This window comes from Symsagittifera roscoffensis, chromosome 7 (genome assembly GCF_963678635.1).
Source record: "Symsagittifera roscoffensis chromosome 7, txSymRosc1.1, whole genome shotgun sequence".
Classification (NCBI taxonomy): Eukaryota; Metazoa; Xenacoelomorpha; order Acoela; family Convolutidae; genus Symsagittifera; species Symsagittifera roscoffensis.
The window spans coordinates 476,012-493,328 of record NC_087068.1 but is presented as its reverse complement, the minus strand read 5'-3'; the positions used below and the strand labels follow the sequence as shown (position 1 = coordinate 493,328).

Below are 17,317 nucleotides of genomic sequence, written 5' to 3'. Positions count from 1 at the left end.
CTTATGAAAGTAATAAGATGTGTTATAGAAAGTAGAAAAAAAATCCCATTTTTTTAAACATTGAATTTCTATTTGAATTCTCAACTACTGTTTTACAAAAGAAAATGAGCTGAAACTGAATTTTTTTTTGCAAATGTCTGAATAATTTTCGAAAAAAAGTTATGATCCCTTAAAAGTGAGTAAAATTAGGTTCGTTGCTTCGAAAATAGTAGGATTTTAATCCATGGTAAATAATTTGAAATCGGTTATTTTAAAGTCTTTTGTAATTGAAAATAAATTGACAATATCCTTTAGTTTAAGGAATGCTGGTGCGGGTAGGGTTATTACCAGTTTTAAAATTTCCTAATGTGCTATTTGTTTTGCTTGATCAATGAGAATTGACTTCTGCTAAACTGTTCTGATTTTCTGCCAATCGATGTTTCATAAATCCTGTGTTATCATGCTTGCAATAAAACAAAAAAAATGTTTTCAATTTTTTGACTACTCGTCAGTTTTCAAAAGTCTTTTTCGCTGTTTCCTTTCATTGACTTCTGATTTTGCTGATGCTGGAAATTGATTCTGAAAATTTTTACCGAAACTTGGTAGGTTTTGAATAAAGAATGCGCGGTCGTTGACAAAACTAAATTGGAGCACCATATCAGGACACAACCCTTAAGGACACAGCATCGCATTAAAACCCATAAGTGAAAGTTGATAAACTAAAAATATTGTTAAGTTTTGAACGAAAGTGGATTTCCCAAAAATCTTCCCTGTACACACGGACGAAGTTATCTTCTAGAGAAACTCCACTCCTATAAACAAAAATAATAAATTAACACTAGAACTGTCCATTGAGAATTCTATTGTCGCTGCTTTCTGATTGGCCGAAATTTCGACTTATCTTCCTAACAAATTGCCTGTATTTTTTTATAGGAAGAATTTGCTCAATAGATCCAAAATCTCTTTTGTTTTGATACCAAGACATCAATAATTCTCAGATGATTGCAAAAATCTTGGTCAAAAGTTGCTGTTAAAAGACACAGATGTTGTCTGAAGAAAAAGGAAGAAAAAAATCCGAGTGCAATTATTCCGTCCCTTGTTTTCCCATTTGTAGGAACAATTGTCATTGACTGTAAGTAAAACAAAAGTTTAATAGCTTTGGTACAAGACTTATTTACCGTCAATAATTTTGGACACAGGTCAAATTTAGACATGGTAAATTTAGGTTCAGTTTTGACAATTGACCACGAGTTAACGAATACGCCTGGAACGGCAAAGGTCCTGCGTTTAAATCTAAACGGATCTTTCGTTTTTTCAAACGGAAAATTTTCCGTTTCACAAAAAAATTGTCGGCTCATTATTTGTCTGCTTATGTTTTGTAGGCTTAGTTGTTACTTTGTACAATTGTTTTTTTTTAGTTTTTTAAATTTTATGGTAGCTTTTAGTGTTCTGATTTTCCTTTGATGTTTGTAATTTTACTAGTGTTGACTTTTTATGTTTCTTTTTTTTTTCGCTTAAAAGTTTTTTTAAGCGGCCTAGCGACTATTTTTTATCGGCCTTGGACCTTATTTGGAATCGTTAAAAAAATTCAAAATTTTTATGCTCACCTCCGGGTTGCACAAAATGCTGAAAATTTTAATGGATGTTCTAACTCATTTTTTTCATGACCGCATTTATTCGGCTTTTTGATGGGTTTTGGCCTACATTATATCGCTTCAATGGCCATATTGCGTCTTTCGGAGAGCGAAAAAAACATATTGCATTTTTGTGTGTGCTTGTTTGTGTTTTGATGGGAGGGGGAATTATTTACTAAGTTTTGTTGATTTTTCTCTCGGATGAAAGGGTTTCTGCCAAAGTTTTTTTCGGCCTGATTAGAAATTTTTCTTCCGATGCGTATTTCACCTTTCATTGTCATTGCATGTTTTCTTTTTGAAAACTAGCCTCTTTTATTATATAGTTTTTTCGATATTTTTGATGTTTTTTCGATTTTTCTGACTTACCTAGTTTCTTGTTTTGTATCGCAAGTGGTGCAAATCTCAGATTTGCCTTTTTGTCAAAACACCATTTTCAAGCATTTATAATTGGTTTTTTAAAAGTTTAATACATATGAATATAAGTTGAGAACAAGGTTGCCTATTGCTTAAAGAACGCTGGTGCTGGTAGGTTCATCGCCCGTTTTAAAATAAAATATGATCTTTTGTTTGATCAATGAGAATTGCTTTCTGCTAAGCTATTTTACTTTTGTACCAATCGATGTTCCATTGGTACTGTGGTATAATGCTCGAAATAAAACGAAAAAGTGTGTTATAATTTTTTACTAAGCAGTTTTCAAAAATTCTTTTTGTTGTTTACTTCTGGTACACTTTGATTTTGTCGATGCTAGAAATTGCATCTAAAATTTTTCAGTGATAGTTTTTTGAAATTAGAAGTTTTGAACAAAGAACGCGTTGTCGATAACAATGCAAAACTAGAAATTTCATTGCAGTACACAGTCCCCCATCTTCAGACGTCGCCCTAAAGCCTATAAATGAAAATTAAAAACTAAATAGATAGACAAAATTCAAAGGAAAATGGGTTTTGGGTTTTTTTACCCACAAATCTTCCCTGTACATACGGACGAAGTGTAAGTTTTTGTCTATTCACGCAATGAAATGATCAAACAGCTTGCGCAATTTAATCATGTAACCGTTCAAAACGGTATGAAATTGCGGCTTAAGCGTTGATAGCACAAAATTTAGCTCACGTAAATCATCTTCAATTGATATTTTCAAACACCTGCAGCTTTACAAAAAACAAACAGGTGAAATATTCGAATCAACCTAACAATCTTCTTCTCCCCCGTATGTTCTCTTCTAGAGAAACTCCACTCCTATAAACAAAAATAATAAATTAACACTAGAACTGTCCATTGAGAATTTTATTTTTGCTGCATTCTGATTGGTCGAAGTTTAGACTAGTCTAAATAATAACTTTCCCCCATTCTTTCTTGAAAGAAGAGGTCATTAGATCGATTATCTCATTTGTCTTGATACCAAGAATTTCCGTTTTGTCCTCTTGTGATCATGGAAGCTGACTTGTTGACGAAAGCCCTGAGCAAGGCTAAGGTGAACCAGCATCGTCGAGCCTTGATGGGTTGCAGCGTGACATTGGACAAAGCCAATTCAGCCTGAGTTGCGGTGTTGAGGTCGGACCATCTCAAGGTCAGACAGATTAGTTGAAGCGAATCAGTTTGGAGGTTAAAACTGATTAAACTCAGACAAGGTCAACTAAGGATCACAAACTTATTAATTAGTCAGTAATTAATTATTTGGTACTTTTGTGTGATGCTCAGTTTGTCATGTCATTTATATTCGCTTTCTCAATTCTTACTTCAACAAACCGTTGAAACCTCAGGTTCCATCTCAGTCTACAACCCCAACCCTTAATCCTAGTTGCTCGAACTCTGAATCTTAACAGAGAGAAGTTTATTTGCCATAATTGAATTGTTGCTAGGAGCGAAATTTATCATTTTTTACTTAATATGTTGTGTGAGGTGATGATTTTTACAAAAAAAACTCAATTTTAATATATTTTTTAAATTTTTATTTTATTACATTTAATTTTTTCTCATGTTATTACTGCTCCATAGACCTTAAAAGGCAGTTGGAAAATTCAGGGCTTCGCTCTGATACAATCAGTCTTGTTTATATTTCTACTTAAATTTGTGAACAAAAAATTTCGAGATGGTACTGAAATTTGATTGGCGAATTCTAGCCAATCAGATTGAAGCAAAATAATTGCTTGTTTTTTCAGGTATTCAACCACCTGTCAACCCAAAGTGTCCCCCTTTTGAGATATTCTTTTTTGGCCGACTGACCTTAAAATTTTTCTAAAGGCGCCTTTTTGCCAACTGATCTTGAGTTGCCAACTCTCGAGAAAATCCTAGATCCGCTCAGAATATTGGAAAAACGAAGCGGTGCAAACTATAGCGCATCATGAAAAAAGTGGCCACAACCTTGAAGAAGAGAGCAAAATGCGACAAATTAAAAACTCATATTAGGATTTGCTTCAACAATGACTTAATTCTTGAAAAGAAGAAACAGAATATATTGATTGAATGACGGAATGAATTAATGTTCGTTGGAACTTGCCCTCCACAACTCGTAGAACAAGTTGTTCTTCTGTTCCAGGAAGTCTTTCGGGTTTCCCACTTGAGCGTGACCATACTGCATGACGATGACTTGGTCGTAGTCCATCACAGTGTTTATCCTGTGTGCTATCTTGAGCACTGTGCAGTCTTTGAGCCGTTCTTCTAGAACTTTCTCCACTCTTTTCTCAGTTTCGCCGTCCAACTGAGCTGTGCATTCGTCTAAAATGACAATTTTCGTTCTACTTAGCAGACCGCGCGCTAGGCCTATTAGCTGTTTAGCTCCCTCGTTTCGAAACTTCTCGCAGTCAAAGTTCCAGAGAGCGTCGCCGGATTTGTTGCGCAATTCAGGCCAGTCTAGAATGCCGAGTTCTTCTAGAATCGGCCGCATTTGCTCACGTGTGTGTTCTTGTAGAGGATCAAGATTGTATTCGAGGGTGTCTTTGAACAGCAGCACATTCTGCGGTATAACTGTGAGAGCCTTGCGCAGCTGAAATTAAAAAAAACTAGCTACTATATCACTTCACAATCCCCACCCCCTGTGGTATTTACTAACCCGGATCGAGGTGCTTCATTTGGTATTCACACATTTCGCCCCCTCATAAATGACCGGCACATTTCGCCCCTAAAGTGTACATTAAGAAAGCGCCGTTGACTAACTGTGTAATAAGTTAGGGGCGAAACGAGCGAGGACAAAATGTTTGAAATTATTAGGGGCGAAATGCGCCACTAGATTTAAGAGGGGGCGAAATGTGTGTGGGGCGAAACGTGGGACATTCGATCTGGCGCTACAAAAGTTTCGACTTTCTCGACCGACTTTTTCTAATATTTGTTCGACCCGGGATAGATATACTTCAATTTTCTCGACCCAAAAAGGGTGTTTCGACTCTCTTGACCAAAATCGGGTATTTTGCGACTATGTGCTTGACTTAAAGCTGCTCTTCGACTGCGGAACTTCAGTCGCAATACTGCACCTGCTCGATTTTCAAAGTCAAAACATAACTTGAACTTCCCGACCCGGGAAAGAATTGCCACCCCCTATAAGTGAAAGCAGTAAACTATCACTGCAGCGTTCTATACATAATTCGAGTTTTTGGTATGCTGATTGGTTGAAATGGGGAGGGGGGGGGGGGGGGGGGGAATTGATAAGTGGATCCCAACTACTTCCATAACGAAACGACCCACGTTTTTGTGTTCAGTTTCAGATATGGGTAATTAGCAGCCTGTTTTTGATCCGTTTACACTCAGAATCTGAGGATCTGGATATCGAATCATGTAGTTGGCTAATTTTTGTTCCGACAATTGAAAATGGGGAAGAGCTGTTTATTCGGGTGTGTTTTAGATGTTTTGTTCATTTTTTAAGCTAGAGTTTCATACAAAATCGGGTGCTATAAAAATTATGAGAATGGATCAATTGATATATCATATTAATTCAATTTCAGTTTTGAATAGAACGAAATTAAGAAATTCACAAAAAAAATTGTCCCAAAGCTGAGTAAAAGCGGTTTGAAAATTTGGAGTTTTTAACTGTTTTCTTGCGAGTAAAGCGATCAAGTATCGTTCGATATATATAAAAACTTGTCATTGAGGCTGAAATTTTTTTTGGTTTTCTAAGAAGAAAAATAGTTTTTGAAGCTTCATTGAGCGCTTCTTTGGCATGAAAACTTTCGAAAGAAAACCTAATCCTGCAAAATAAATCAGAGAAAATTCGAGAAAACTTTATGCTTGATGTGTTTTTTTTCAATCAATTTTTGATTTTTTCAATAAGTGTTTTAAACAAATTTTTTTATACCATCTTAAGTGCATTGTTGTTCTCAGCTCAAATTCTAAAAGAACTTTACCTAAGATCATTTTTTGTAAAATTATGGGGGTTTGAAAATTCTTATTTTAACCAATTTGACATAATTACCGCGCGATAGTTTGCGTTCTTACAACACAATTAAGCGGCGTATTAATGTATCTAAATTGAATTTAGGCAAGTCATTTGGTCGTTTTATTAGGATACATCGAGTAATTCGTCTTTTTGTAGTTTACATTAGCGTGTGGGGGCCCAGGTTGACCAAAAGTCGCTGTCTTATAGTTTTTCTAATAAGAATCTTACTAGACTCTTAGGCTCTAAGAAGGTTACAAGAAAGGGACTTTGTCTTATGAAAACATTGTAAGATACGAGCTTTTCCTACAAAATTTTTTTTCATGTTGAAGTGTGAAAATGTTTATGTAAAGAAAAAGAATAGTCGTTAACTTGAATTGTAGCAACTGTTAGGCATTAAATCGAAATCTTACTGCACTGTTTTATTTCAGATCAGATCGGACGTTGGAGATCGCAAGGTCACGACAGTAGGTCTCCAGACAGAAAGAAAACAATTGATAGCACTTACATAAACTTAAACTGGTCTCTATCTCATTCGGGCAACCACAAATAAATTTTAACTTGTATAAAATTTATCAACTCGTATTTGCTATTGTTTTAGTTTCATGTTACAAAACAGTTTCAGTTTAACTTGAGTTTTCAGGCAGACTTGCCAAACCTCTCTTAAGGTTTTCTTCGCTCTATGTCATGTTACTTGTGTTGTATGCGATGAATCATGACACCTCCCATTTTGTCAACGCCTCGTCGCTGTCGCGTTGATTTTCTTGTCCCCGCCGCGCCTTGCTTCCGATTTCCACTGACGGTTTTCGGCGTTCGCTCCTTATCCGTTTCCGACGGTTCAATTGCTCCCCCGCTCGCCGCAGTCTTTGCCGCCTCGTCCGCTTCAACTGTCCAATCGCTGTCTTCATCCTCCTCGCTCTCGTCCTCGCTATATTCCACGACCCGCTGTTTCACTGATTTTTTCGCCTTTCCCATCGCGATTTGTTCCTTATCAGCCTTTCTTTTAAATTTTGTGGGTTCAATAGGACCCGGGGTGCTCTTTGCGGGCTCACTTGGACCCGGGGTGCTCTTTGCGGGCTCACTTGGACCCGGGGTGCTCTTTAGGTACTTGCTAGGACCCGGGGGGCACGCGTCGTTTATATCCGTGATTTGGCTTTCTTCAGCCGCCGATTTACAAGAAACACCACTCCGCCTTAGTAACGACCCTTTTTCCATTTTCACCTTATGATCAGTTAATTTTTCGATTTTTAATGGTAAACGTTTATACCTTCTTGGATCCTTTGGGTCTGTTTTCCCTGTCTTTTGATAGACTGTTGTGGTGCTAGTCTTATGCCGTTTTAGCCATCCTGGTGGCTTTGGTACTTGATCTGCTACCTCCGTGACCTTGGGGTCCATTTCATTTATCTCCTCATCGTCCAAAATCATCGGGGTTTTTCTCTGCTCTGGTGCGTATACTAGGTCGCTCCTCTTCTCCCAATCTAGGGTCAGCTCCACCTCCGGGAGATTACTCGCCTTGTCTAAACAAGATAGCTTCTGATTAACAACATTGTCCCAATTTAGGTTTTTCAAAGATGGTTTTTTCGTTAAGTTTCGAAACGCCGTCTTTGCTTCTCTTCCACGATATGCCTCAAAGGTGGTTAGCTTAGTTTTAGAATGTGGCACAAAACGTAATGCGCTGAGCGCACGAGATATCATTACCCCAAACTTGTAAATTTGATTTTCCTGGAGATAAGTGAGCACGTAATTTTTTATCGACCCAATTGTTCGTTCGACCATTCCCGTTGCGCGATGATCCTTAACTGGAGATTTGATTAGTTCAATACCTTCATAGTTACAGAAACTTTGAATGTCATTCGAGAAAAACCCCGTTGCCTGATCCATATGCAATTTCCTTGGGTGTCCATAAGTATTTATGTACTTCCTTAGGAACTTCAATACATTCTTAGACTTGTTACTTGAACAGACATACGCCGACGGCCAATGCGAAAAAGTGTCTACTGCTACAAGTACATACTTCTTCCGACCCCTTAAGTAATTGACCGGGCCCCAGAAATCTAATTGGACCAAATCATTTGGTTCCTTAGGCACATAAGTTTCCCCCATGTCACTTTTTGGAATATCTGGTTTAAGATTCTTACCTGCTTCTAAGCAGCTTTTACAGTACTTTGCTGTTGCGGCAATGTTTCGGTGCATTAAGGGTATCCACACATCCTTTGCGGCTGCGAACATCTTGTCTCGTCCATGGTGCTGAAAGTGTAAGCAGTTGAGCACTGCTGAAGACATGTCCTTCGGTATGGCCAACCGGCCATCCATCCACAGGCAATTTTCTTGTACCGCAAAGTCATTATAGTGTTGGGCGTAATATGGTCCTAATCTTGTGATGATTTCTTTGGCTCTTGGGTTTCTGTCTTTGATTGCATCGCGAATGGTCTTCATAATGGGGTCCTTCTCCAGATTTGCCTCGACTAACTTTAAACTCAGAATCTCCGGATGATCTAATTTCCTGACATATTTACTATCTGACGGTACTATAGAGTGTAAATCCATCTATCGCTCTGCACTAGTGGGTAGGATAATCCGGGAAACTGATGAGGGAATGAAATTATAGTATTTGATTTTTTCGAATTTGTTTGTTTCTGGGCAATAATTTCAGGCCGTATTAATTCAATATCCGAGTCCGAACTGACGGAACTAACACTGGGTGGTTGATTTAACCGATTAAGCACAACATTAAGGTTAACATCTCCAGAGTGGGTTGATGTATTGACAATGGCGGAAGTTAGTTGATCATGTTTTTCAGTTGAATTTATTGTGTTTTTACTACTCATGTTACTCATATTTTGGATTTCGCGACTTGAATTTACGTATTGAGAACAACGTCTGAATTTCTTTCTTCGACCTTTGCATATTTCCGCCGGTATGCAAATCTCTTGATTCTGATTGGTTAACCGCCAGTTGCATGCAAACACGCCTTCTAGTGAGCGTTTACTCTCACAGTGAGTATTTGCATACTCAGTTGTTCTTATATTCCCATTGGATGCGACGGTTTTCGTTATAGTAGAACATGACTGATAGCCCTCTACCGCCGGTATTGATTTTATGTGTTTCACATTTTGACCCCTAGGCTTCATTTGAACCTTAGGATTTAGTGCTTTGCTTCGCTTATCATTTTTATTTTTGCTACTATAAAAGTTTCATCGTAACGACTGGTCTCGGGTGCCTCTGCGGATAGAAACCGGGAAAAATAGCCTGCCATTCCCATTTTGGACCCCTGTCTGTGTTCAACTTTAAAATTGTACGGCACTAAACGATCGTACTAACGCGTTAGTCGGCTGAAAAACGTTTTATTTCCTTTCGGAGATGAATTTAACAACGTAAGCAGCGCCTTGTGATCCGAAATAACTGTGAAATAACGGCCATATATGTAATTCCGAAAATGTTCCGTAGCCCACACTACTGCCAGTAATTCTAATTCGTTTGTAGAGTACGCCTCTAGGCCATCATGACTAGCATCACATATAATCCTTGTTTCCCGGTGAATATCGAAATGTCTTAGTTCAACAATGCTTTTGACAAGCGATTTTAATTGTTGGAACGCATCTTCGCGAGTAGGCGTCCAAAAAAAATCGTTGTTCTGACTTAGTAATGGTCTTAGCGGTGCGCTTACTTCCGCGAGATTAGGCAAAAATTTATGCAAACTGTGCATTGAACCCATTAGCGACTTTAATTGCTTTCTGGATTTTGGGGTTTTCAGATCCTCCACCGCTTGTGTTTTTCTGAGGGGGGGGGGGCACTTTCCCCAATTCTATACCCGAGCCACTCGCACTCGGTTTTCGCAAATTCACATTTTCGTAATTTTAACGCAACATTAGAAACGTCCAGCTTTTTCAATACTTTTTCCACTAACGCAATATGCTCAATCTTAGTTCCTTTAGAGGCAATTAAAATACCATCGATGAACGCGTTAGCCTGAGGGAATTCCTTAAGTAAGTTGTCAATCACTTTTTGAAATTCCGCCGGCATCGACGTAAGACCGTAAAATCCGTTCTTAAAACGTTCCCGTGGACTTCCCGCCAATCAGTGAAAAATTGCACTGCTCGCTTGTCTCCTTTTCTAGAGAGACCTGTCCGTACGCATAAGTGAAATCCAACGTTGTAAAATATACGTTCCCCGCCTTTCTTTCAGCAATTATCTGACTTATTCCGTCTACTAGTTCGTCAATGTTCGGCATTTGGTACTTATTCTTGTGTACCTGTTTGTTCAGTTCTCTTGAATCCAATGCTAGTTTGATACTTTCGTCTTTTTTACCGTGATTATTATAGGAGAGACGAAATACTTATCCGAACACTCCTGTAATTTTACGATGCGACCTTCGTTTATCAGCATATTAATTTCCTTGTCTAGTTTATCTTGTAGACTGATAGGCACCCGGCGCCCTTTTTGTTTTATAGGTTTTAAGTTTTCGAAGAAATCGGCTCTTACTTTAGCGTTCCGGACTTTCCCTATTCTAGTAAATAAATTTGGGTACAACTTACAGAAATAGGTTTGCAATTCATCGTATTCCTCCTCTTCTTGGCAGCTCCCTTTCCCTGTTATTCCCATTATTTTCTTGCTTTGCACCAACTCCAGACCTAAGGTGCCCATTAGATCACGCCCCAGGATTGACTGATGATTACCGGAGATTACTGACACTTATGCTGGAGCTGCCCACCCATTCAAAGACATTGTCACCGCTACTTTTCCCAGTATGTTTATCCGATTGTTGTTGTAGTCCAAAAATTCATCTTTCGAAGGTTGTAGTTGAATATTCGCTTTACCTAATGTTGTTTTTAGATCCGTAATGCTGAATATTGTTACTGGGGATCCGCTATCTATCCACAACCACATTTTCTTTCTCGACACCTCAACCTGGACTCTGGCCCCAGGGATCTTCAATTCGGTCACATTTCTCTTCCTCTTGATTGACATCACCATGTAGTCGTCGGATCCCGATTTGACTGAATCATTATCCCCCCTTCCCTGCTGATTCACCCATGCCACTGGATCTTCTGCTCCCTCACTCACACTCTGCATGCTTTGATGATGCTCATTTTCATCGCGGACTAAACCAACTCGTCCTCGTCCTCTCCATTGGTTAGTATCCCTTCGGATTCCTCTACATGTTCGTTCAAAATGTCCCAGTTTTCGGCACGAGTTATATGTGGCTCTTTTCGCAGGGCAGTTGGCAATATGCTCAAGAGTAAAATTCGGTGCGTCACAATTATAGCACCTACGGTTATTTCCACTCCCTCCACTACTTGATCCTTGGGAGTATCCTCCACGTGCCCCGCGTCCTCGACCTCGGAAAAATCCTTGTCCCCTCCTTATGTTATTAACTGGTTGTTATTTAATAGATATCGACGGCGCTGATGAAGCCGGTTTTCCCGTGTATGATTTATATGCACGCTCCCCATGTTCGTAAGATTTTGCGATCCTGTAAACTTCCTCGGGTAGCTTTGTTGATCATGATAATTCTCGTTGACAGTCCGATTCCCGCATGTTCATAATGAAAATGTCCCGAACGTTTTCCGCTGCATTAGCAAAATCGCATCTACCCGCTAGGGCGCTCAATTCCGCGTGGAATTTCTCAAAGAGTTCGTTCTCCCTCTGTTTTCTTCCATAGAAGAGTTCCCGCTCATGGGTTACATTCCGCTGACGTTGGAACACATTTTCCATCTCGTCAAGTACCCGTGGGTAACGTTCCGTTTTTATATTCAACCCCGGCTTTCTTGCTTTGAAAATTCTCTGCCCTTCATCCCCAATACAGAGATAAAGATTAGACTTTAGCTTCTTTTCCGACTCGGTACGGTTCTTCCCATTTACGTCATCCGGCAACGCTGCAATAGCCGTTGCTTTTAAAGTGCGTGCAAAATAAAAATCATCGGGATCAGTATCATATTTTGCTATCATACCCCAGTGAAATTTTACAATCCATTCCTCCCAGTAGATTGGGGGTTCGGGTGTTCGTGCGTCCCAAAATGACTGAATGTTCAGTGGATTTTCCCCTTCCTTTTTTCTCTGCTGGCTGCGCCATGTTGAAGTGTGAAAATGTTTATGTAAAGAAAAAGAATAGTTGTTAGCTTGAATTGTAGCAACTGTTAGGCATTAAATCGAAATCTTACTGCACTGTTTTATTTCAGATCAGATCGGACGTTGGAGATCGCAAGGTCACGACAGCAGGTCTCCAGACAGAAAGAAAACAATTGATAGCATTTACATAAACTTAAACTGGTCCCTATCTCATTCAATTTTTTTTTCTTTTTTTTTCAAACCTATTCGAACCGCTAATTACGTATAACTAGGAGGTTTATTGAATTAAAAACACATTTTTTTTGTTCCAGAATTTTTTGTTCGAATGCCTACAAAAATAAACATTATCTAGAAATTTTTACTTTGATAATTTAATTTTAAAAAAATCATTTTTTATCTGTTATTTTTGAATGGAAACAATTTCAAATTGTTTTTAGCAATAGTTTCGAATTTCGGGATAAAGTTCCTATCGTAGAACATTTTTATAGAAAAATTTGTAAGGCAGGGGAAAAATTGTAAGGCATGGGAAATTTTTATAGAAAATTTGTAAGGCAGGGGAAATTGTAAGGCATGGGAAATGCCTACAAAAGTAAACATTATCTAGAAATTTTTACTTTGATAATTTAATTTTAAAAAAAAATCATTTTTTATTTGTTATTATTGAATAGAAACAATTTCAAATTGTTTTTAGCAATAGTTTCGAATTTCGGGATAAAGTTCCTATCGTAGAACATTTTTATAGAAAAATTGTAAGGCAGGGGAAATTTTAAGGCAGGGGAAATATCTTACAAAACTTATAAAAATTGCTATAAGTTTATAAAAGGTTGTATGATAGTTCACCTGGAGGATAAATTGAATAAAGGTGACCTTAAAGTTGACTTTAAAGTTGACCTTAAATTGCTGTCGGAACTTTCAGGGCCTCGTCTTTATATACGAGCAGCCTTTTTTGTTGTTATTTTTTTTGAAGACAATTGTTTTCGATTATCAGCCGTATTCATTAACTTTCTACTCGTTCGCTTAGTTTCCTCATCACACCGCGCCTAAAAAACTATAATGATTTGATGAGAAAGACCTTTGATGGTTGTTTTATAATGTGATGGAACAATTTGGGCTACTTGCACAGCAAGCGGCTATGTCCTTGTTATTATTTTTCCATTTTTCTTCCCAGGCGTATTTTTTTATTTTGTTGTATTTTAAAAACTTTTACCCTGTTGTTTTGTCGTCTGGTAGTTGAAGCATCCCCTGTGTTCTATGGTTTTTGTTACCAGTTTGTATAGCGAGTTTGACTGGATAATTTACTAATTTTAAACGTAAAAATTACTCATCACTTTTCTACGTCACGAGCTCGTTAACTCCTATATTTTTTGCTTCAGAAAATATGCGTTTGGATATACAAAAACTTGTTCGACAACCCAATTGATATAAAACTTACTCTGTGCAGCGGAACAGATCGAATGTCGACGCCGTCAATCATAATTTTGGAGTCATCGTGCAGATAAATGAGTCGGAACAAAGCGAGAATGAGAGAAGATTTGCCGGAGTTTGACCTGCCGACTATGGCTGTTTTCAGCTGTGGTTTCAAGTCCACTGTGAGGCCATTGACGACGAACGTGTTCTCATGTTCGTCCAGTTCGGCTAACCGAGTTTCGTTCAGTTGAGTCTGTTGCTGTTGTGACTTTGATCTGTGCCCGTATCTGATGGGCGAGTAGCTGGCCTTGACCTTGCGCATGTTTATGATTCCAGTTGTGGGCCAATTGTCCATCAAACGATTCACAACATTTTCAGAGGCCTGAGATAGAAGAGGATCAATCAATCACACCTTTTCACATAATTTTTTTAAATATATGTAGAACCTGTCCATATGTAAATGCAGGCGCGGATCTAGGAAAATTTTTGTCGACTTTTTTTTTTAGGTCAACCACACTGATTTTCTGAGCTCTTACAAACCACTGTAAAGAACTTAATTTGACCAAATTTTCTGCGTCGCAGGCAAATTTTTGAAATAAAGGCCAAAAAAACGCGGTTTTAGGCACTTTTTGGAAAACTTCGACCAAAAAATCGCTTTTTTCGGCGCGCGCTTTCCCCTTAAAATTAGTATAGATTGGCGCCAAAGGCGCTTTTAGGAAAATTGTAAGATCAGTCAGCCGAAAATGAATATCTCGAAATAGTACAAAGGGGGGAACCTTTGGGTCGGCAGTGGGTCGAAGCCCTGAGGGGGAAGGGGGAAGCGTCCGCCACCCCCCGCCCGCCCTAAATCCGCTACTGTAAATGTACTGAATCCTGAGAAAAAAGTACGTTTCCCTCTAGAAATGGAAAGAACTCATCTATTGGTGGTAATTTATTTTTTTTTCACTCTAGCCAAGTTTGGCAAATAATCCTCGAACTTCAAAAACAATCAGATGCGTCTGCATACGACGAAGCAAAGTTTATCAAACGCTTCTTTTCTTGTAGTCACACTCTCTATAGATGCTATGTGAGTCATGAGTGTTGTAGCCTCACAGTGCCTTAATTACCTTGGGACTCCTATTAGTCTCACTGTAGCCGCCCTTCTCCTGCTTGAGTCTCATGAACTCCCTCAAGTTCTCCACCCTCGCTGTCTCCGCCTCAACGTCGCCGAGACAGTTGACGAAAGCGAACAGGGCGAAGTTCATCTGGAGAGCCATGTTCACCACTATTCCTATCAAGCCCACGTCCTGTGCCCCGTCTCGTTGCAACACACAGTAGATGCTGGCCCCTGCTATCAACAGATTACCCAGCGTGTGCAGCCGCAAAATCAGCCACTTCTGGGCCGCGAAAATGTAGTAGGCTATTTTCAGGTCTTTATCCAGTCGGTCGCGGAAGAGAGCACAGCTCTGAGACTGGAGGTTGAATGTTCGGATCTGGACAAGCATGGCTGTCGTCTTCTGGTAGATCCCAATCAGAGCCACTTCCGTCAACTCTTGCTTGATTCGCATGAGTTGTTTGCGCACTCGTGCGTAGAGGCGCTCGATGAAAATGTAAACGGCGAACATGATTAGGATGACTATTGAGAAGTAGGGAATGTTGTAGATTATGATTAGACCCAAAGCCACCAACTAAGATAGGCAGAAACATGATTCAGGTTCAGTTATGGTAATTTATGTATGTAGCATTTTGTCTGAAATTGTACCTGGTAAAATGCGGCCAAGCTGAAGAACACTTTGAACCCAAATACTTCTACCTTAAACGAATTATTAACCACATAGTTCTTGTTAAAAACGTATTTCTTTCAAAAGAATCGGCTTGAATTGTTCCATGATGTTTACTCGCTGTCTGAAAAGCACTATAGAAGAAGAAGAAGAATTTATTTCTCATTGTTAATGGTAGATATGCACAGATAAAAATTTCAGCATAAAGGACCAGAAACAGTGAGGGGACAGTTAACGAACCCGTTGTATCAAATGAAATTAAAAATTTAAAGCAAGTGAAAAAATAATCATAATAATTGAAAACATAGAAGAAAATATTAAGAAAAAAATTAAAGTTTGAATAAACTTAATGCAGCAGATTAGTGGCAGTATATAGACAGGTTAATGACATAGGGTCCGAGCTCTGCGTCAATATTTAAAAACATTGCTCAGTCTAAACCAGATAGACGTTCGAAATTCATATCCCATATTTTCTTAAGCTATTCGTAGGCGCCTCACTCGGTTTCAAAAGAAAATCTTGAACTTGTTCACTTTATGGTTACTGCTTCTACATGCTGTGTCCCATCCCTTGAAGCCTCCTTAACACTTAACATCAGTAGAACTGATTGCGGGCTAAACGTTCAGTAGACACACAACTGAGCTCATGCGGCAGTAACCAACGAGCAAGCCGCAGTGTGGTTTGCAAAACGCCGAAGACTGTGTGAAAATTATATAAAATTATTCAACCTATTCAAAACAAGCAGGCACTTCAAATCTGTCATTTGCCCACACTATCCTTGTCTTTAGGCAAAATATATCAACAATACATAAAATTGATCAGCATTTCATTGCTTAATATAAAAAAATCACGAAATTCAATAGCGAGGGGTTGAATATCTGAATTAAAATTTTGATAAAAACTTTTGGAATCGATAAGTTTTGTCTAAAAAAAAAACAAATGAGCATAGCTCATCCTAACTAAATGAAATTCTTGGAATTTTGTTTTTGAAAATAGAAAATTTCATCAAACTTAAATTTGATCTTCTGGTCATATACGACAGTATTTGAAATACAAAAAACTCACTCAAAAATTTTTCATAATGTAATGCTGCTAACGTTCTGATACCAACCTGAGGAGTTCAAACTCATCCGGCTTGTGGTTTGGTAAAAATTTTTCTTTTCAAAAGTTTTGTTGAATGCTTTCATTTTGCTTTTGAAAAAAAAACAATCGAATAATTTTCTTTTCGATTATTGTGATGACAAAACGTTTGCGTAGAAAGTGCACCATGAGTCAATATTCACTATTGCAAAATAGCTTGATGTTAGAGCGATAATTTTCAATCAAAACGGTTTTGGGAACAATAACGCAGTTTTGAAACAGTTCCAAGTTGTTTTTTAAGCCTATTTCGTGTGAAATTAACATGAGAAATGAATGACAAATTAGCATCTATGTCAACACCAAGATATTTGAATGACCCTTCATTATATAAAAGTATACTATTGGTGTACAATTGCTGGTTGGAAGTTTGGTTTAGAGTTACACTAACTTGTTCCGTTTTGTCCTTATTTAGACCAATTAAGGATAATTTACCAATTTTTTATAGCTTCTAAGTCTTGGTTAAAACTCTCAATCGAGCAGTTTACTCCAGTGATGTTTTTGTCGCTGGTAAATAAAAAACTTCGCTAAATTTGCAGAATTCTGGAGTTTCTTCAATTCATATCTAAAAAAAGCAGAGGCCCCGAAATGTTCCAGATTTTGCTTTGATAGCTTTTCACCAATTTCGACAGCTTTTTTGCGGTCCATCGGTTAAATTACAAACAAAGTTTTTCCAACTACAGTATACATTTCTAAATTATGAAAACGAATCTCGTAATCCAGTGTGTCAAAAGCTTTTTAAAATCAAGAAAATTTGTTCTCTTGGGTGATTCAGTTTTGTCTAAGCAATATTCATCTGTTAATTCAGCAATAGCATTATTAGTACTGTGTTAATGTTTAGAAAACTAAACTCATTGTCAAAAACATCATTGGTTTGAAATATATATGTGCAGTTAATAAGTTCTTTTAGGGTTATTTTTCTAGAAGAATAACAGTTTGGGTTCAATCGAAATTTGGCGAAAAACAGTTTG

At 38.1% G+C, this 17,317-nt stretch overlaps 1 protein-coding gene across 1 annotated transcript in view; it reads right to left on the bottom strand.

The window, feature by feature from the left end:
- Positions 1-4,014: 4,014 nt before the first annotated feature.
- LOC134851107 (multidrug resistance-associated protein 1-like) overlaps positions 4,015-17,317 on the bottom strand; it is a 70,416-nt gene continuing 57,113 nt past the window's right edge. Inside the window, exons 10-13 of the mRNA XM_063867038.1 lie at positions 15,193-15,243; positions 14,558-15,118; positions 13,477-13,833; positions 4,015-4,595 (exon numbers count right to left, since the gene is read on the bottom strand). Coding sequence (XP_063723108.1) covers positions 4,089-4,595; positions 13,477-13,833; positions 14,558-15,118; positions 15,193-15,243 — 1,476 coding nt within the window. The 3' untranslated portion in view covers positions 4,015-4,088. The remainder of the gene's footprint in view (positions 4,596-13,476; positions 13,834-14,557; positions 15,119-15,192; positions 15,244-17,317) is intronic.